This window comes from Bombina bombina, chromosome 7, assembly GCF_027579735.1.
Source record: "Bombina bombina isolate aBomBom1 chromosome 7, aBomBom1.pri, whole genome shotgun sequence".
In the NCBI taxonomy this organism is placed as follows: Eukaryota; Metazoa; Chordata; class Amphibia; order Anura; family Bombinatoridae; genus Bombina; species Bombina bombina.
The window spans coordinates 319724832-319747053 of record NC_069505.1 but is presented as its reverse complement, the minus strand read 5'-3'; the positions used below and the strand labels follow the sequence as shown (position 1 = coordinate 319747053).

At 38.2% G+C, this 22222-nt stretch overlaps 1 protein-coding gene across 4 annotated transcripts in view; it reads right to left on the bottom strand.

The window, feature by feature from the left end:
• The window catches only part of OGG1 (8-oxoguanine DNA glycosylase), a 95004-nt gene that overhangs the window by 51775 nt on the left and 21007 nt on the right, over positions 1 to 22222 (bottom strand). For all 4 annotated transcript variants that reach the window (XM_053720975.1, XM_053720976.1, XM_053720977.1 and 1 more), the window contains 2 exons: positions 17398 to 17786; positions 1495 to 1674 (listed from right to left, as the gene is read on the bottom strand). In XM_053720975.1, coding sequence (XP_053576950.1) covers positions 1495 to 1674; positions 17398 to 17786 — 569 coding nt within the window. The remainder of the gene's footprint in view (positions 1 to 1494; positions 1675 to 17397; positions 17787 to 22222) is intronic.

Sequence of the window (22222 nt, the reverse complement as noted above, 5' to 3'; positions counted from 1 at the left end):
AACCCTAGGGCAGTGACGGCTAACCTTGGCACCCTTGATGTTTCGGAATTACATTTTCCATGATGATTAACTAGACTGCAGAGTGCCTAAGCATCATGGGAAATGTAGTTCCAAAACATCTGGGGTTAGCCATCACTGCCCCGGGCTGTCAGTGGTACACACACTAGTGATTTCAGCTATTAGTTGTAAGAAACATATATGATTTAACCTCCTGGTTGCTAGTAAAAGAAGTTGAATTTTTTTATCCTCTTGGTTACCAGTAATAAAGTTATTTCACATGAACCATAAAAGGGTTGAATTAGTGCCAAATAAGACATTCACAGCTGTGATGTAGCTATTTAATTGCTTGTAAAATGAAATATATATATATATTTATTTATTTTTTAAAGGAATAGTCTAGTCAAAATTAAAGTTTCATGATTCAGATAGATTCTGATTTCTAATTTACTCCTATTTTTCATTTTTCTTTGTTCTCTTACTATCTTTATTTTAATTTATGATTAGTCGCAGGACCATTTTTGGTTTAGTACCTGGTTAGCGCTTGCTAATTGGTGGCAACATTTAGACACCTATAAAACAGTGAAACCCAGGTGCTGAACCAAAAATGGGCCGGCTCCTATGCTTACATTCTTGCTTTTTCAAATAAAGATAGCAAGAGAATGATGAAAAAATAATAATAGGAGTAAATTAGAAAGTTGCTTAAAGGGACAGTCTAGGCCAAAATAAACTTTCATGATTCAGATAGGGCATGTATTTTTAAACAATTTTCCAATTTACTTTTATCACCAATTTTGCTTTGTTCTCTTGTTATTCTTAGTTGAAAGCTTAACCTAGGAGGTTCATATGCTAATTTCTTAGACCTTGAAGGCCACCTCTTTGCATTTTAATAGTTTTTCACCACTAGAGGGTGTTAGTTCACGTGTTTCATATAGATAACACTGTGCTCGTGCACGTGAAGTTATCTGGGAGCAGGCACTGATTGGCTAAACTGCAAGTCTGTCAAAAGAACTGAAATAAAGGGGCAGTTTGCAGAGGCTTAGATACAAGATAATCACAGAGGTTAAAAGTATATTAATATAACTGTGTTGGTTATGCAAAACTGGGGAATGGGTAATAAAGGGATTATCTATCTTTTAAAACAATAAAAATTCTGGTGTAGACTGTCCCTTTAAAATTGCATTCTCTATCTGAATTGTGAAAGTTTAATTTTGACTAGACATAAAGAAAATGCTAATAATATTAAAGAGTCTGAAATTAACAGAAATTCAACACTACATTTTACAAGGTAATTCTAATACCAAATGCTGAACTTTTATATGTTATGCATGTAAAAAATGAACAAAACATGGTTATGAGCAAAGTCTGTTTCTCAAACAGGTCTGTGAATCTCTATGAAATCTGTCTCTTTCTTGGGGAAAAAAACTTTCATCCTTTTGGTTAAAAACACCCTAATGACAGCAGCTGCCAAGTAACTAAATAAAACCTGGTACCTGCCTGCCAGTGCCTGTAGTGTTGGGAAGGTGTAGTATTCCACAGAATCCAGCTGACACAAACGGCTTCCAAGAGAGGAACAGACACGCTCAATCATTCCTGTGATCCGAGAGATGTGATTGTTTGATGTGCAGATAAAAGAAAAGAGACATTCTGTTGGATCCTGGCATAAAACCCGAATGCCTGGAGGTAAAGCGAAAGTCTGTTACATAATAAGCAGTGTGTTAGACTATACTGACAGCATTTTTATAGAAGTGGTCAAATATATATATATAAAACTTAGGAACAAACAATTATTTTTAATTTTAAGATACAGATATATGATTTCAAATATATATATATATATATATATATATATATATATATATATATATATATATATATATATTTATTTATTTTCAAGACCCTTCACTCCATAGCATAAGTCTTGGACACCTAGTAAATTGAGATATATATATATATATATATATATATATATATATATATATACAGAAACATACACACAGACATTTATATATACATACATACACACACACACACATTTATATACATACATACACACACACACACATTTATATACATACATACACACACACACACACACACACATTATATATATATTCAAAAATAAAAGAAGCACTTTAGAGAGTTGAAATTTAAGCAACTGCCCAAAGACAGATAACCCTATCCAGCACTACAACAATTTCCTTCAAATTACTATTTATTGATGGTAAATTGAACTATCACTTTAAGTGAAAACAATATTAACAAACACATCTAAGTTCAAAAATACAACAAATATCATAAAACCCAATTCAGAATGTCCTATTAGGGAGCTCTCTTAATGTTCTTGTGGAAAGTTCAACTTAGTTCAATAATTGTTAGTAGAATAATTGCAAAGCACAAATAAGGCTGTTAGAGATATCAAGGCTGGTTCCTTGTAAATTGCTGTTTGACAACAACACATAGGTAGTTAGTAGCTGAAGCCATGCAAAGTTCAACATTTGTTGTTAGCTATTAAAGTGTCCAGCATGCTAGAAAGATATCAATCAGTTGTACTTGAAAGGGACACTCAAGCTCACAGGGTATACGTATATTAGTCTGTCATTGGCTGATGTCTGTCACATGATACATGGGGCCGGAAAGTGGGAGAAAAGATAAATTTATTATAAAGACAAGCAGGGTGATAACAGCAACGTTTCGGGACCTCTGTCCCTTTCTCAAGCTTGAGAAAGGGACAGAGGTCCCGAAACGTTGCTGTTATCACCCTGCTTGTCTTTATAATAAAAGTATTATGCTGTCACTCCTTGCTGTTTTTTTAATTGTCTTTGTGACCCTGGAAGTTGGTCTCTGTGACTTGCATAATCTGAGTGCTGGACTTTACCTCTGTTCTAAAGAAAAAAATAAATTTGTCAGAAAACATAATTTATGTAAGAACTTACCTGATAAATTCATTTCTTTCATATTAGCAAGAGTCCATGAGCTAGTGACGTATGGGATATACATTCCTACCAGGAGGGGCAAAGTTTCCCAAACCTCAAAATGCCTATAAATACACCCCTCACCACACCCACAAATCAGTTTAACGAATAGCCAAGAAGTGGGGTGATAAGAAAAAAGTGCGAAAGCATAAAAAACAAGGAATTGGAATAATTGTGCTTTATACAAAAAAATCATAACCACCACAAAAAAGGGTGGGCCTCATGGACTCTTGCTAATATGAAAGAAATGAATTTATCAGGTAAGTTCTTACATAAATTATGTTTTCTTTCATGTAATTAGCAAGAGTCCATGAGCTAGTGACATATGAGATAATGACTACCCAAGATGTGGATCTTCCACGCAAGAGTCACTAGAGAGGGAGGGATAAAATAAAGACAGCCAATTCCGCTGAAAAATAATCCACACCCAAAACAAAGTTTAAATCTTATAATGAAGAAAACTGAAATTATAAGCAGAAGAATCAAACTGAAACAGCTGCCTGAAGTATTTTTCTACCAAAAACTGCTTCAGAAGAAGAATACACATCAAAATGGTAGAATTTAGTAAAAGTATGCAAAGAAGACCAAGTTGCTGCTTTGCAAATCTGATCAATCGAAGCTTCATTCCTAAACGCCCAGGAAGTAGAAACTGACCTAGTAGAATGAGCTGTAATCCTTTGAGGCGGAGATTTACCCGACTCAACATAAGCATGATGAATTAAAGATTTCAACCAAGATGCCAAAGAAATGGCAGAGGCCTTCTGACCTTTCCTAGAACCAGAAAAGATAACAAATAGACTAGAAGTCTATTAGCTTCAACATAATATTTCAAAGCTCTAACTACATCCAAAGAATGCAATGATCTCTCCTTAGAATTCTTAGGATTAGGACATAATGAAGGAACCACAATTTCTCTACTAATGTTGTTAGAATTCACAACCTTAGGTAAAAATTTAAAAGAAGTTCGCAACACCGCCTTATCCTGATGGAAAATTAGAAAAGGAGATTCACAAGAAAGAGCAGATAATTCAGAAACTCTTCTAGCAGAAGAGATGGCCAAAAGAAAACAAAACTTTCCAAGAAAGTAATATAATGTCCAGTGAATGCATAGGTTCAAACGGAAGAGCTTGAAGAGCCCCCAGAACCAAATTCAAACTCCAAGGAGGAGAAATTTACTTAATAACAGGTTTTATACGAACCAAAGCTTGTACAAAACAATGAATATCAGGAAGAATAGCAATCCTTCTGTGAAAAAGAACAGAAAGAGCAGAGATTTATCCTTTCAAGGAACTTGCAGACAAACCTTTATCCAAACCATCCTGAAGAAACTGAAATATTCTCGGAATTCTAAAAGAATGCCAGGAAAAATGATGAGAAAGACACCAAGAAATGTAAGTCTTCCAGACTCGATAATATATCTTCCTAGATACAGATCTACGAGCCTGTAACATAGTATTAATCACAGAGTCAGAGAAACCTCTTTGACTAAGAATCAAGAGTTCAATCTCCATACCTTTAAATTTAAGGATTTGAGATCCTGATGGTAAAAAAGGACCTTGTGACAGAAGGTCTGGTCTTAACGGAAGAGTCCACGGTTGGCAAGAAGCCATGCGGACAAGAACCGTATACCAAAACCTGTGAGACCATGCTGGAGCCACCAGCAGAAAAAAACGAGCATTCCTTCAGAATCTTGGAGATTACTCTTGGAAGAAGAACTAGAGGCGGAAAGATATAGGCAGGATGATACTTCCAAGGAAGTGACAATGCATCCACTGCTTCCGCCTGAGGATCCCTGGATCTGGACAGATCCCTGGGAAGTTTCATGTTTAGATGAGAAGCCATCAGATCTATTTCTGGAAGTCCCCACATTTGAACAATCTGAAGAAACACCTCTAGGTGAAGAGACCACTCGCCCGGATGTAACGTTTGGCGACTGAGATAATCCGCTTTCCAATTGTCAATACCTGGGATATGAACCGCAGAGATTAGACAGGAGCTGGATTCCGCCCATACCAGTATTCAAGATACTTCTTTCATATACTGTTACCCTAACACTGCGCTAACTGACCACTGCTGTAGAGCCTATTGTTACCTATTATCAGCTGGCTGTACTCTACACACTAGACCGGTTACAGGATTAGCATACAAAGTAAAAATTCACAATGTAAAATGTCTAAGTGAGCCAACTGCTGAGCACTCCTTATACACAATAGAACAACACAGTCAATATGAACAATGTTGAAAATCATTTTGAGTTGACAAATGTAACGCAATATTCGAAAATAAAACACAACCCAACTGTTACATATAACATTAAAACAAACTAAAAAGTAGCTTAACATATGCTACCTATCTCACCTCGATGTCCCCAGTAGTATGGTAAACTTAAACATATATTCGAGTGTCAGAATAAAGATCCTCCTGTCTCTGTTATTGAGAGCGGTGCTGCTTTGATGCTCGTTAGACGCTGAAGAGCGCCCAAACTACGGGAAGCTGTGAACACAAAAAGGGAACAGAGCGCAACCGCAACTCAAGGTAAAACTTTTATTATTATGTCATGCGCTAAAAACAAATTGCACTTACAAGAAGTTAGCAATATTCAAGCCTTTAGGTATTAACAGTCCGCTGGATCACAGTTTCTCTGTTAGCTCTTCACACTGGGATCAGTTATGGCGTCTCCGTGAAATCCCCAGGCTCAGATGTCAATAACCCAAATGGTGACGGATAAACAAGTACTTGTAAGAACAAATGAATATGAATGTCTATCAACAGTGTCCCTATTAAGGTCTACGCGTTTCGTCCTCTTTTGTCGGGACTTTCTCAAGACTCAGGGTATGATAACTTATTTCGCGGGGATCCTCTTCTTAAACGTCCAGCTATGTTTCCATTGGTTGAACTATAGTCCTATCGTAGACTCCGATCCGACACACCCACTAGCAAACAATGTGTCTCATTTGCGGTAAGTCAGATAGGAGTCGCCGATGTTGATATTCTAATTAGAATTTAAAAACACCACATTACACAGAATGCATATTGCAGTGAAACTGAATAAATATATTTAGCAATACAAAACAAAACAACAACGTCATATAATATACCTAAATATACAAACATATCATTATATTGTGCTTTTGAATAGCGATTGTGGGGCTCTTGCTTACTACACACTCTACTAGTATTTCTTGAAGGGATATTATTAATTCCTTAAAGGGATATAGACTTTACCTTCTCCCTTATATACCTCCTATTACTAGTAATAGTGATGTACCAACACCAATTCTAATCCTCACTAATGTGTGCTTTCCTACGGATTAAAAATTTATTTTAAAAAAATACACTAGTAAAACCCTAAGACTATAAATTTATAAATATACTAACTAAAAAATTTTTTATAATTCTAAATAGTTACTGCTTATTAACTTGCATTATTCTCTTTAGAATAGTTGTTACTTGTGAGGGTGTACCTATGATAATTAGTTAATAAATTATTAAAATCAAATCATGAATGCTTGGAGATCCAAATCTATGTTTAACCCTTTTGGAACCAAGCAATCTAACAATTGAATCCACTTCGTTTCTCTTTTTCTTAATTCTGTTAATCTTTGGTGGGGATTGGAAGTCACAGATACTGTTTCTAAAATACTAATTTTAAGACTACTGGGGTCCTTGTTATGGAACTCACGGAAGTGATCAGACACACTATGTGTCTTTAGACCTTGTTCTATGTTGTAAATATGCTCATAGCATCTACGTTTCACTTTCCTTTTTGTCCTTCCTACATAGACACACCCACATTTACATGTTAGGCTATAAACCACATACGTTGATTGACAGGTGCCTCTTGATTTGATGGGAAATTATTTCAAATGACTTGTGTCCTTAATGGAATCCCTATTCCAGATTAAGGGGCACATGCAACAGTTTTTTCGGCCACATTTAAAGGTCCCTGGTTTCCCTTTTGCCCAATGGTTTCGGCCACATTTAAAGGTCCCTGGTTTCCCTTTTGCCCAATGGACTTCTTTCATAGCCAGAGGACTGTGAGTCCCTCCTTGATGATTGATATATGCCACAGTTGTGACATTGTCTGTCTGAAAACAAATGAACGATTCTCTCTTTAGAAGAGGCATGACTGAAGAGCTTCTGAAAATTGCACGGAGTTCCAAAATATTGATTGGTAATCTCACCTCCTGAGATATCTCAAACCCCTTGTGCTGTCAGAAACCCCCATACAGCTCCCCAACCTGTCAGACTTGAATCTGTTGAGATCACAGTCCAGGTTGGAAGAAAAAAGAAGCCCCCCTGAACTAAACGATGGTGGTCTGTACCACGTCAGAGGGAGTCGAACAATCAGTTTTAAAGATATTAAATGAGATATCTTTGTATAATCCCGGCACCACTGGTTCAGCATACAGAGCTGAAGAGGTCGCATGTGAAAATGAGCAAAGGGGAACACGTCCAATGCAGCAGTCATAAGAACCTAGAATTTCCATGCATAAGGCTACCGAAGGGAATGATTGAGACTGAAGGTTTCGATAAGCTGAAACCAATTTCAGACGTCTCCTGTCCAACAGAGACAGAGTCATGGACACTGAATCTATCCGGAAATCTAAAAAAGGTTACTCTTGTCTGAGGAATAAACAAACTTTTTGGTTAATTGATCTTCCAACCATGTTCTTGAAGAAACAACACTCATAAAAAGCTGGAAAGGATCTTTCCATTGAAAATGAGCAAAGGAAATTGAATCCAATGCTGTTAAAACTTCTATGCATATATAGCAACTGAAGGAAATAATAGAGACTAAAGGTACCGACAGACGGAACCCAATACAAATTGTCCCTTGTCTGATAGAGACAAAGATAGTGACATAAACTATCTGGAAACCTAAAAAAAAAAAAGGTGACCCTTGCGTGATGAATCAAGAGCTTTTGAAAAAAGATCCTCTAACTATGTCCTGAAGAGCAAGTGAAACATATGAGAATCCGCATCCTCAGGAAATAATCTGAATAAAAACAGAAAAATGAAGAATACGCATTTATTGTATCTAAAGAAAACAAATAATGCTATCAATGACCACAAAAAGGCAAAATAGTTTGAATAAAACTCCAAAACCCAGTTCCTAGAAAAGGAACTGGAATAAAAACCCCAGAAGATTCCAGGTCTGAGCAGCGCTTGAACCCCATGGGTACCCAGCCATGCCTCAACAGTACCCAAAATATATAGGACAGAAACACACTGAAAGAAAGTGTTAGCCTTACTGGAATAAAATCAAAGAAATTTGGACAAAATAGAACCAAATAAATTTCAAAGAAGTCTTAACCTGCCCCTTACCAGCCAAGCTGGAATACGGCACGTGCATCGCAACATTAAGGAGATAATTTCGAACACCAATTAAAAACATGTTACTTGGGAAAGAACTCAGGATTCGTTCCTTAATAAGAACAACCAAACTAGTATAAGCTTAAAGTTTTAGTCTTAGAACTCAATCTTGAAGCCCATAGTAACAGTTAAGAATTGAATCCAATTATAATTGATTATCTTAGAACAAAAGAAATATGGATTTTCTTTTTTTTTTTTTTTTTTTAAATCACAGAATTCTTCTAGCTAAAATAGCTAAAGACATAGATTAACCCTCATTTGCGAATATATTCAATAAAATGAAGACACAAATGAAATCATTAGCATGATAGTCCAGTTTAAAGGACCAGTCAAAACAGAGGACTTGCAAAATGCAAAACAACAAGACAAATGCAACGGCACCTAGTCTAATAAATGTTGTCCCTTAACAATGCTAAAATAAATCATGATCTGATACTTGATCTTAAAGAAAACAGAAAAAATGAAGCAATTGCAATATCACAGGACCAAGAAAAGTACCTGATACTAAATAATTTTCCAAAAATAAGATACAACTATATAAAGGAAAATAAATACTATTTTGCTATAAAAACAATAGCATAATTAGTAGGAGTAGAGATAGCTCCAATAAATTGGAGAACCCTCCAAATTGAATTTAACTGCTGACAAAGAATATAGTTTAAAAATAAAATAAAATTCTCAGCCTATTCCATTCCCTAGTATGGGGAATTGGAAAGAAAACCTCTGAAATCACAGAAGAAATAAAAAGGCAGAAATAGTGTCAGCTAGTCTTAAAGAACTAGTTACCTTAATATCCAAAATAATCAACACCTCTTCAACAAAGAACAAATGTACTTTAATAATAAAAAAAATTATATAAAAAAGTAGATTTGTTAGTGTCAATATCTGATGAAGAGAATTTCTGAAAGAGAAAAAAACATCATCAGAGAAGGATAAATCAGTATGTTGTTGGTCATTTGAAACTTCAATAATTAAAAAAGAAGTGAAAAAGACCTAAAAATCGTATTAGAAGGCACGAAGTCAGACATAGCCTTAATCAGAAAAAATATTTCTTATAAATCTTCTAAACATTTCTTACACTTAAGAATGGAAATGTATAAAGCATAAATACTAATGGAATCTGCATGTAAAAGTATATCATAATAACTTATTACAAACCATAGCTAAAGATAAACATTTATAACATTTAAAATAAATGAACTTAGCTTTGGTAGAACTGAAACTCAGTTAAGCATTTTTCCAGAAGTGGCTTCTGACTCAGGGACAAACGGAGACATCTTGCAATATGTAATAGAAAAAACAACATATAAAACAAAATTGATCAAATTCCTTAAATGACAGTTTCAGGAATGGGAAAAAATGCCAGTGAACAAGCTTCTAGCAACCAGAAGCAATAAATAATGAGACTTAAATAATGTGGAGACAATAGAGACGCCCATATTTTTTAGCGCCAAAAAAGACGCCCACATTATTTGGCACCTAAATGCTTTTGGCGCCAAAAATGACACCACATCCGGAACGCCGACACTTTTGGCGCAAAAAAACATCAAAAAAATGACGCAACTTCCGGCGACACGTATGACGCCGGAAACAGAAAAAAAAATTTGCGCCAAAAAAGTCTGCGCCAAGAATGACGCAATAAAATGAAGCATTTTCAGCCCCCGCGAGCCTAATAGCCCACAGGGAAAAAGTCAAATTTTAAGGTAAGAAAAAAATTGATTAATTCATATGCATTATCCCAAATATGAAACTGACCGTCTGAAATAAGGAATGTTGAACATCCTGAGTCAAGGCAAATAAATGTTTGAACACATATATTTAGAACTTTATATAAAAAGTGCCCAACCATAGCTTAGAGTGTCACAGAAAATAAGACTTAGTTACCCCAGGACACTCATCTACAAGTAGTAGAAAGCCAAACCAGTACTGAAACGAGAATCAGTAGAGGTAATGGTATATATAAGAGTATATCGTCGATCTGAAAAGGGAGGTAAGAGATGAAGCTCTACGACCGATAACAGAGAACCTATGAAATAGACCCCGTAGAAGGAGATCATTGAATTCAAATAGGCAATACTCTCCTTACATCCCTCTGACATTCACTGCACGCTGAGAGAAAAACCGAGCTCCAACCTGCTGCGGAGCGCATATCAACGTAGAATCTAGCACAAACTTACTTCACCACCTCCATAGGAGGCAAAGTTTGTAAAAACTGATTTGTGGGTGTGGTGAGGGGTGTATTTATAGGCATTTTGAGGTTTGGGAAACTTTGCCCCTCCTGGTAGGAATGTATATCCCATACGTCACTAGCTCATGGACTCTTGCTAATTACATGAAAGAAAACATAATTTATGTAAGAACTTACCTGATAAATTCATTTCTTTCATATTAGCAAGAGTCCATGAGCTAGTGACGTATGGGATATACATTCCTACCAGGAGGGGCAAAGTTTCCCAAACCTCAAAATGCCTACAAATACACCCCTCACCACACCCACAAATCAGTTTAACGAATAGCCAAGAAGTGGGGTGATAAGAAAAAAGTGCGAAAGCATATAAAATAAGGAATTGGAATAATTGTGCTTTATACAAAAAAATCATAACCACCACAAAAAGGGTGGGCCTCATGGACTCTTGCTAATATGAAAGAAATGAATTTATCAGGTAAGTTCTTACATAAATTATGTTTTCTTTCATGTAATTAGCAAGAGTCCATGAGCTAGTGACGTATGGGATAATGACTACCCAAGATGTGGATCTTTCCACGCAAGAGTCACTAGAGAGGGAGGGATAAAATAAAGACAGCCAATTCCTGCTGAAAATAATCCACACCCAAAATAAAGTTTAATGAAAAACATAAACAGAAGATTCAAACTGAAACCGCTGCCTGAAGTACTTTTCTACCAAAAACTGCTTCAGAAGAAGAAAATACATCAAAATGGTAGAATTTAGTAAAAGTATGCAAAGAGGACCAAGTTGCTGCTTTGCAAATCTGATCAACCGAAGCTTCATTCCTAAACGCCCAGGAAGTAGAAACTGACCTAGTAGAATGAGCTGTAATCCTTTGAGGCGGAGTTTTACCCGACTCGACATAGGCATGATGAATTAAAGATTTCAACCAAGATGCCAAAGAAATGGCAGAAGCTTTCTGGCCTTTTCTAGAACCGGAAAAGATAACAAATAGACTAGAAGTCTTTCGGAAAGACTTAGTAGCTTCAACATAATATTTCAAAGCTCTAACAACATCCAAAGAATGCAACGATTTCTCCTTAGAATTCTTAGGATTAGGACATAATGAGGGAACCACAATTTCTCTACTAATGTTGTTGGAATTCACAACCTTAGGTAAAAATTCAAAAGAAGTTCGCAACACCGTCTTATCCTGATGAAAAATCAGAAAAGGAGACTCACAAGAAAGAGCAGATAATTCAGAGACTCTTCTGGCAGAAGAGATCACCAAAAGGAACAAAACTTTCTAAGAAAGTAATTTAATGTCCAATGAATGCATGGGTTCAAAAGGAGGAGCTTGAAGAGCCCCCAGAACCAAATTCAAACTCCAAGGAGGAGAAATTGACTTAATGACAGGTTTTATACGAACCAAAGCTTGTACAAAACAATGAATATCAGGAAGATTAGCAATCTTTCTGTGAAAAAGAACAGAAAGAGCAGAGATTTGTCCTTTCAAAGAACTTGCGGACAAACCTTTATCTAAACCATCCTGAAGAAACTGTAAAATTCTCGGAATTCTAAAAGAATGCCAAAAAAAATGATGAGAAAGACACCAAGAAATATAAGTCTTCCAGACTCTATAATATATCTCTCTAGATACAGATTTACGAGCCTGTAACATAGTATTAATCACAGAGTCAGAGAAACCTCTTTGACCAAGAATCAAGCGTTCAATCTCCATACCTTTAAATTTAAGGATTTGAGATCCTGATGGAAAAAAGGACCTTGCGACAGAAGGTCTGGTCTTAACGGAAGAGTCCACGGCTGGCAAGAGGCCATCCGGACAAGATCCGCATACCAAAACCTGTGAGGCCATGCCGGAGCTACCAGCAGAACAAACGAGCATTCCTTCAGAATCTTGGAGATTACTCTTGGAAGAAGAACTAGAGGCGGAAAGATATAGGCAGGATGATACTTCCAAGGAAGTGATAATGCATCCACTGCCTCCGCCTGAGTATCCCGGGATCTGGACAGATACCTGGGAAGTTTCTTGTTTAGATGAGACGCCATCAGATCTATTTCTGGAAGTTCCCACATTTGAACAATCTGAAGAAACACCTCTAGGTGAAGAGACCACTCGCCCGGATGTAACGTTTGGCGACTGAGATAATCCGCTTTCCAATTGTCAATACCTGGGATATGAACCGCAGAGATTAGACAGGAGCTGGATTCCGCCCATACCAGTATTCGAGATACTTCTTTCATAGCCAGAGGACTGTGAGTCCCTCCTTGATGATTGATGTATGCCACAGTTGTGACATTGTCTGTCTGAAAACAAATGAACGATTCTCTCTTCAGAAGAGGCCAAGACTGAAGAGCTCTGAAAATTGCATGGAGTTCCAAAATATTGATCTGTAATCTCACCTCCTGAGATTCCCAAACTCCTTGCGCCGTCAGAGATCCCCACACAGCTCCCCAACCTGTAAGACTTGCATCTGTTGAAATTACAGTCCAGGTCGGAAGAACAAAAGAAGCCCCCTGAATTAAACGATGGTGATCTGTCCACCACGTTAGAGAGTGTCGTACAATCGGTTTTAAAGATATTAATTGAGATATCTTTGTGTAATCCCTGCACCATTGATTCAGCATACAGAGCTGAAGAGGTCGCATGTGAAAACGAGCAAAGGGGATCGCGTCCGATGCAGCAGTCATAAGACCTAGAATTTCCATGCATAAGGCTACCGAAGGGAATGATTGTGACTGAAGGTTTCGACAAGCTGAAATCAATTTTAGACGTCTCTTGTCTGTCAAAGACAGAGTCATGGACACTGAATCTATCTGGAAACCCAGAAAGGTTACCCTTGTCTGAGGAATCAATGAACTTTTTAGTGAATTGATCCTCCAACCATGATCTTGAAGAAACAACACAAGTCGATTCGTATGAGATTCTGCTAAATGTGAAGACTGAGCAAGTACCAAGATATCGTTCAAATAAGGAAATACCACAATACCCTGTTCTCTGATTACAGACAGAAGGGCACCGAGAACCTTTGAAAAAATTCTTGGAGCTGTAGCTAGGCCAAACGGCAGAGCCACAAACTGGTAATGCTTGTCCAGGAAAGAGAATCTCAGGAACTGATAATGATCTGGATGAATCGGAATATGCAGATATGCATCCTGTAAATCTATTGTGGACATATAATGCCCTTGCTGAACAAAAGGCAAGATAGTTACCGTTACAGTTACCATTTTGAACGTTGGTATCCTTACATAACGATTCAATATTTTTAGATCCAGAACTGGTCTGAAGGAATTCTCCTTCTTTGGTACAATGAAGAGATTCGAATAAAACCCCAGCCCCTGTTCCAGAACTGGAACTGGCATAATTACTCCAGCCAACTCTAGATCTGAAACACATTTCAGAAATGCTAGAGCTTTCACTGGATTTACTGGGACACGGGAAAGAAAAAATCTCTTTGCAGGAGGTCTTATCTTGAAACCAATTCTGTACCCTTCTGAAACAATGTTCTGAATCCAAAGATTGTGAACAGAATTGATCCAAATTTCTTTGAAAAAACTTAACCTGCCCCCTACCAGCTGAGCTGGAATGAGGGCCGCACCTTCATGTGGACTTAGAAGCTGGCTTTGCTTTTCTAGAAGGCTTGGATTTATTCCAGACTGGAGATGGTTTCCAAACTGAAACTGCTCCTGAGGATGAAGGATCAGGCTTTTGTTCTTTGTTGAAACGAAAGGAACGAAAACGATTATTAGCCCTGTTTTTACCCTTAGATTTTTTATCCTGTGGTAAAAAAGTTCCTTTCCCACCAGTAACAGTTGAGATAATAGAATCCAACTGAGAACCAAATAATTTGTTACCCTGGAAAGAAATGGAAAGTAGAGTTGATTTAGAAGACATATCAGCATTCCAAGTTTTAAGCCATAAAGCTCTTCTAGCTAAAATAGCTAGAGACATAAACCTGACATCAACTCTGATAATATCAAAAATGGCATCACAGATAAAATTATTAGCATGTTGAAGAAGAATAATAATATTATGAGAATCATGATCTGTTACTTGTTGCGCTAAAGTTTCCAACCAAAAAGTTGAAGCTGCAGCAACATCAGCCAATGATATAGCAGGTCTAAGAAGATTACCTGAACACAGATAAGCTTTTCTTAGAAAGGATTCAATTTTCCTATCTAAAGGATCCTTAAACGAAGTACCATCTGACGTAGGAATAGTAGTACGTTTAGCAAGGGTAGAAATAGCCCCATCAACTTTAGGGATTTTGTCCCAAAATTCTAATCTGTCAGACGGCACAGGATATAATTGCTTAAAACATTTAGAAGGAGTAAATGAATTACCCAAATTATTCCATTCTCTGGAAATTACTTCAGAAATAGCACCAGGAACAGGAAAAACTTCTGGAATAACCACAGGAGATTTAAAGACCTTATCTAAACGTTTAGATTTAGTATCAAGAGGACCAGAATCCTCAATTTCTAAAGCAATTAGTACTTCTTTAAGTAAAGAATGAATAAATTCCATTTTAAATAAATATGAAGATTTATCAGCATCAACCTCTGAGACAGAATCCTCTGAACCAGAAGAGTCATTAGAATCAGAATGATGATGTTCATTTAAAAATTCATCTGTATAAAGAGAAGTTTTAAAAGATTTTTTATGTTTACTAGAAGGAGGAATAACAGACATAGCCTTCTTGATGGATTCAAAAACAAAATCTCTTATGTTATCAGGAACACTCTGAACATTAGATGTTGATGGAACTGCAACAGGTTATGGTACATTACTAAAGGAAATATTATCTGCATTAACAAGTTTGTCATGACAATTAATACAAACAACAGCTGGAGGAACAGCTACCAAAAGTTTACAGCAGATACACTTAGCTTTGGTAGTTCCAGCACCAGACAGCGATTTTCCTGAAGTTTCTTCTGACTTAGATGCAACGTGAGACATCTTGCAATATGTAAGAGAAAAAACAACATATAAAGCAAAATTGATCAAATTCCTTAAATGACAGTTTCAGGAATGGGAAAAAATGCCAAGGAACAAGCTTCTAGCAACCAGAAGCAAAGAAAAATGAGACTTAAATAATGTGGAGACAAAAGCGACGCCCATATTTTTTTAGCGCCAAATAAGACGCCCACATTATTTGGCGCCTAAATGCTTTTGGCGCCAAAAATGACGCCAGGTCCGGAACGCCGACATTTTTGGCGCAAAAGAACGTCAACAAATGACGCAACATCCGGCGACACGTATGACGCCGGAAACAGAAAACATTTTTTGCGCCAAAAAAGTCAGCGCCAAAAATGACGCAATAAAATTAAGCATTTTCAGCCCCTGCAAGCCTAACAGCCCACAGGGAAAAAAAGTCAAATTTTTAAGGTAAGAAAAATTATTGATTCAAATGCATTATCCCAAATATGAAACTGACTGTCTGAAAATAAGGAATGTTGAACATCCTGAGTCAAGGCAAATAAATGTTTGAATACATATATTTAGAACTTTATTAAAAAAGTGCCCAACCATAGCTTAGAGTGTCACAGAAAATAAGACTTACTTACCCCAGGACACTCATCTACATGTTTGTAGAAAGCCAAACCAGTACTGAAACGAAAATCAGCAGAGGTAATGGTATATTTATAAGAGTATATCGTCGATCTGAAAAGGGAGGTAAGAGATGAATCTCTACGACCGATAACAGAGAACCTATGAAATAGACCCCGTAGCAGGAGATCATTGAATTCAAACAGGCAATACTCTCCTCACATCCCTCTGACATTCACTGCACGCTGAGAGGAAAACCGGGCTCCAACCTGCTGCGGAGCGCATATCAACGTAGAATCTAGCACAAACTTACTTCACCACCTCCATAGGAGGCAAAGTTTGTAAAACTGATTTGTGGGTGTGGTGAGGGGTGTATTTGTAGGCATTTTGAGGTTTGGGAAACTTTGCCCCTCCTGGTAGGAATGTATATCCCATACGTCACTAGCTCATGGACTCTTGCTAATTACATGAAAGAAAACAAAATCTACTGCTTGTTTAAAATTAAGAGTAGGTGTTAAACCACTGTCTTTTTATCAAGCACTTGTTAATTATGCAATTCTACTGCATTGAGTGGTCCTTTAAGGAAGCATATTGTATACGATGCCAAACTTGACTCTGTGATACTATCCTATATATATATATATATATATATATATATATATATATATATATATATATATATATATATATATATATATATATATATATATTTACTATATGAATTTATAAAGACTTGGCAGTAAAAAAAGACATGGTGTGTTATGTTCATGTATCATATACTTATACATACAGTACATTTATACATTGTATATAATATTTATTGAAATTTTTTCATCTTTGATATAAAAGTAGTAAAGATGTGCAAGCAGAGTTACTTTGTTCTAAGTGAAGAATGAGCATAAATTTTACATGAAAGAGTGAGGATGTAATGCATTTACAGAAATACAATTTGAATGTACCACAAATACGATTAGGGAACCATAGGTTCCAGTATCCTAGGTTTTCTCCACCACTGACTGTACTAGAGATTTTTATATTTATTTACAGAAGCAAACACTTTTGACCAATCCATAAGTTTGGAAATAAACATTTGACCTACTCTTGTAAGAAGAACTTTTATCTTGAGCAAAATATTCATAAATTCAAGTACATTAAAAACAAATTTAAAAAGAAAAGAATTTCAATACTTTTAAAATTCCACCAGCGTCTTTGGAATTTATTTTTTTCCAGCACTTTAAAAAAAAACGATAGCAATGATGCTAAAAATAGTTTTTTTTTGGTTAGTCATCAATTTTGTTTCATTATGTACCTGAAAAATGTTTTGATACTTCTTTAAAGTGGGGGTCAGATTTTCCCCACTGCTGGTAAAGATCACTCAGCGTCACATCCAGTTGGAAGTAATCACGTAAAATATCTGGGTCTTTGGTTGAGACTTTGTCATTATCAGCCAATTCAATATTTTGTGAGCTTTCATCTTTGTCCTGCTTGATTTGTTTTGTATTTAATAATTTTGTAGGCGATTTATTTTTCTTTGGGTTTAACCGTCTCTTCTTTTTTGTTGCAGCCAGAGTCTCATCCCCCTCAACATAATCATCTTTGGTGTATACTGTGTACCAAATATGTTCATCTGTTTGCGTCAGAGTCCACACACGTCCTTTTAAAACTCCGGTCCAGTACCCAGGGCTGATCTCTTTCCACCTAATAATTAAAAAGGCAAAAGAAAATAGGTTATACACATTTAAAACAGGAAATATAACAGTTTCTTTTTTAAAATACTATTTTTATTGAGAACAAGAAAAAGGATACAAGTACATGTAAACTTATACAATGCAGACTCGCAGGTCTGGAGTTGACAGAGGGAATGTTCATCTGATACATGCATGCCTTCAATAAACAAGAAAAAAACAACAGTTTGAATCATATCATAATCCAACTTTTACTTGTCCTCTTTTCATCCTCCCCTATTTGGGGAACATTATTAATTTAACTGAACTTCTATACATCTATTAATTAACTGTGACACCTTCGTATGGCAAGTTATCTGTTGGGTTCTTGGCAAGACTTGTAATAGTCATAGTACCTGCTCTATGAAAAAAAAAAAAAAAAAAAAAAACAGAATTTATGTTTACCTGATAAATTTCTTTCTCCAACGGTGTGTCCGGTCCACGGCGTCATCCTTACTTGTGGGATATTCTCTTCCCCAACAGGAAATGGCAAAGAGCCCAGCAAAGCTGGTCACATGATCCCTCCTAGGCTCCGCCTACCCCAGTCATTCGACCGACGTTAAGGAGGAATATTTGCATAGGAGAAACCATATGGTACCGTGGTGACTGTAGTTAAAGAAAATAAAATATCAGACCTGATTAAAAAACCAGGGCGGGCCGTGGACCGGACACACCGTTGGAGAAAGAAATTTATCAGGTAAACATAAATTCTGTTTTCTCCAACATAGGTGTGTCCGGTCCACGGCGTCATCCTTACTTGTGGGAACCAATACCAAAGCTTTAGGACACGGATGAAGGGAGGGAGCAAATCAGGTCACCTAAATGGAAGGCACCACGGCTTGCAAAACCTTTCTCCCAAAAATAGCCTCAGAAGAAGCAAAAGTATCAAACTTGTAAAATTTGGTAAAAGTGTGCAGTGAAGACCAAGTCGCTGCCCTACATATCTGATCAACAGAAGCCTCGTTCTTGAAGGCCCATGTGGAAGCCACAGCCCTAGTGGAATGAGCTGTGATTCTTTCGGGAGGCTGCCGTCCGGCAGTCTCGTAAGCCAATCTGATGATGCTTTTAATCCAAAAAGAGAGAGAGGTAGAAGTTGCTTTTTGACCTCTCCTTTTACCTGAATAAACAACAAACAAGGAAGATGTTTGTCTAAAATCCTTTGTAGCATCTAAATAGAATTTTAGAGCGCGAACAACATCCAAATTGTGCAACAAACGTTCCTTCTTTGAAACTGGTTTTGGACACAGAGAAGGTACGATAATCTCCTGGTTAATGTTTTTGTTAGAAACAACTTTTGGAAGAAAACCAGGTTTAGTACGTAAAACCACCTTATCTGCATGGAACACCAGATAAGGAGGAGAACACTGCAGAGCAGATAATTCTGAGACTCTTCTAGCAGAAGAAATCGCAACTAAAAACAAAACTTTCCAAGATAATAACTTAATATCAACGGAATGTAAGGGTTCAAACGGAACCCCCTGAAGAACTGAAAGAACTAAATTGAGACTCCAAGGAGGAGTCAAAGGTTTGTAAACAGGCTTGATTCGAACCAGAGCCTGAACAAAGGCTTGAACATCTGGCACAGCTGCCAGCTTTTTGTGAAGTAATACCGACAAGGCAGAAATCTGTCCCTTCAGGGAACTAGCAGATAATCCTTTGTCCAATCCTTCTTGAAGGAAGGATAGAATCCTAGGAATCTTAACCTTGTCCCAAGGGAATCCTTTAGATTCACACCAACAGATATATTTTTTCCAAATTTTGTGGTAAATCTTTCTAGTCACAGGCTTTCTGGCCTGAACAAGAGTATCGATAACAGGATCTGAGAATCCTCGCTTCGATAAAATCAAGCGTTCAATCTCCAAGCAGTCAGCTGGAGTGAAACCAGATTCGGATGTTCGAACGGACCCTGAACAAGAAGGTCTCGTCTCAAAGGTAGCTTCCAAGGTGGAGCCGATGACATATTCACCAGATCTGCATACCAAGTCCTGCGTGGCCACGCAGGAGCTATCAAGATCACCGACGCCCTCTCCTGCTTGATCCTGGCTATCAGCCTGGGGATGAGAGGAAATGGCGGGAACACATAAGCTAGTTTGAAGGTCCAAGGTGCTACTAGTGCATCCACTAGAGCCGCCTTGGGATCCCTGGATCTGGCCCCGTAGCAAGGAACTTTGAAGTTCTGACGAGAGGCCATCAGATCCATGTCTGGAATGCCCCACAGGTGAGTGACTTGGGCAAAGATTTCCGGATGGAGTTCCCACTCCCCCGGATGCAATGTCTGCCGACTCAGAAAATCCGCTTCCCAATTTTCCACTCCTGGGATGTGGATAGCAGACAGGTGGCAGGAGTGAGACTCCGCCCAAAGAATAATTTTGGTTACTTCTTCCATCGCTAGGGAACTTCTTGTTCCCCCCTGATGGTTGATGTACGCAACAGTCGTCATGTTGTCTGATTGAAACCGTATGAACCTGGTCCTCGCAAGCTGGGGCCAGGCCTGGAGAGCATTGAATATCGCTCTCAGTTCCAGAATATTTATCGGTAGAAGAGATTCTTCCCGAGACCAAAGACCCTGAGCTTTCAGGGATCCCCAGACCGCGCCCCAGCCTATCAGACTGGCGTCGGTCGTGACAATGACCCACTCTGGTCTGTGGAACATCATCCCTTGAGACAGATTGTCCAGGGACAGCCACCAACGGAGTGAGTCTCTGGTCCTCTGATTTACTTGTATCTTCGGAGACAAGTCTGTATAGTCCCCATTCCACTGACTGAGCATGCACAGTTGTAATGGTCTTAGATGAATGCGCGCAAAAGGAACTATGTCCATCGCCGCCACCATCAAACCGATCACTTCCATGCACTGAGCTATGGAAGGAAGAGGAACGGAATGAAGTATCCGACAAGAGTCCAGAAGCTTTGTTTTTCTGGCCTCTGTTAGAAAGATCCTCATTTCTAAGGAGTCTATAATTGTTCCCAAGAAGGGAACCCTTGTTGACGGTGATAGAGAACTCTTTTCCACGTTCACTTTCCAGCCGTGAGATCTGAGAAAGGCCAGGACAATGTCCGTGTGAGCCTTTGCTTGAGGAAGGGACGACGCTTGAATCAGAATGTCGTCCAGGTAAGGTACTACTGCAATGCCCCTTGGTCTTAGCACCGCTAGAAGGGACCCTAGTACCTTTGTGAAAATCCTTGGAGCAGTGGCTAATCCGAAAGGAAGCGCCACGAACTGGTAATGTTTGTCCAGGAATGCAAACCTTAGGAACCGATGATGTTCCTTGTGGATAGGAATATGTAGATACGCATCCTTTAAATCCACCGTGGTCATGAATTGACCTTCCTGGATGGAAGGAAGGATAGTTCGAATGGTTTCCATCTTGAACGATGGGACCTTGAGAAATTTGTTTAAGATCTTGAGATCTAGGATTGGTCTGAACGTTCCCTCTTTTTTGGGAACTATGAACAGATTGGAGTAGAACCCCATCCCTTGTTCTCTTAATGGAACAGGATGAATCACTCCCATTTTTAACAGGTCTTCTACACAATGTAAGAACGCCTGTCTTTTTATGTGGTCTGAAGACAACTGCGACCTGTGGAACCTCCCCCTTGGGGGAAGTCCCTTGAATTCCAGAAGATAACCCTGGGAGACTATTTCTAGCGCCCAAGGATCCAGAACATCTCTTGCCCAAGCCTGAGCGAAGAGAGAGAGTCTGCCCCCCACCAGATCCGGTCCCGGATCGGGGGCCAATATTTCATGCTGTCTTGGTAGCAGTGGCAGGTTTCTTGGCCTGCTTTCCCTTGTTCCAGCCTTGCATTGGTCTCCAAGCTGGCTTGGCCTGAGAAGTATTACCCTCTTGCTTAGAGGACGTAGCACCTTGGGCTGGTCCGTTTTTACGAAAGGGACGAAAATTAGGTCTATTTTTTGCCTTGAAAGGCCGATCCTGAGGAAGGGCGTGGCCCTTACCCCCCGTGATATCAGAGATAATCTCTTTCAAGTCAGGACCAAACAACGTTTTCCCCTTGAAAGGAATGTTTAGTAGCTTGTTCTTGGAAGACGCATCAGCCGACCAAGATTTCAACCAAAGCGCTCTGCGCGCCACAATAGCAAACCCAGAGTTCTTAGCCGCTAACTTAGCCAATTGCAAAGAGGCGTCTAGAGTGAAAGAATTAGCCAATTTGAGAGCATTGATTCTGTCCATAATCTCCTCATAAGGAGGAGAGTCACTATCGAGCACCTTAAGCAGTTCATCAAACCAGAAATATGCGGCAGTAGTGACAGGGACAATGCATGAAATGGGTTGTAGAAGGTAACCCTGCTGAACAAACATCTTTTTAAGCAAACCTTCTAATTTTTTATCCATAGGATCTTTGAAAGCACAAATATCCTCTATTGGAATAGTGGTGCGTTTGTTTAAAGTA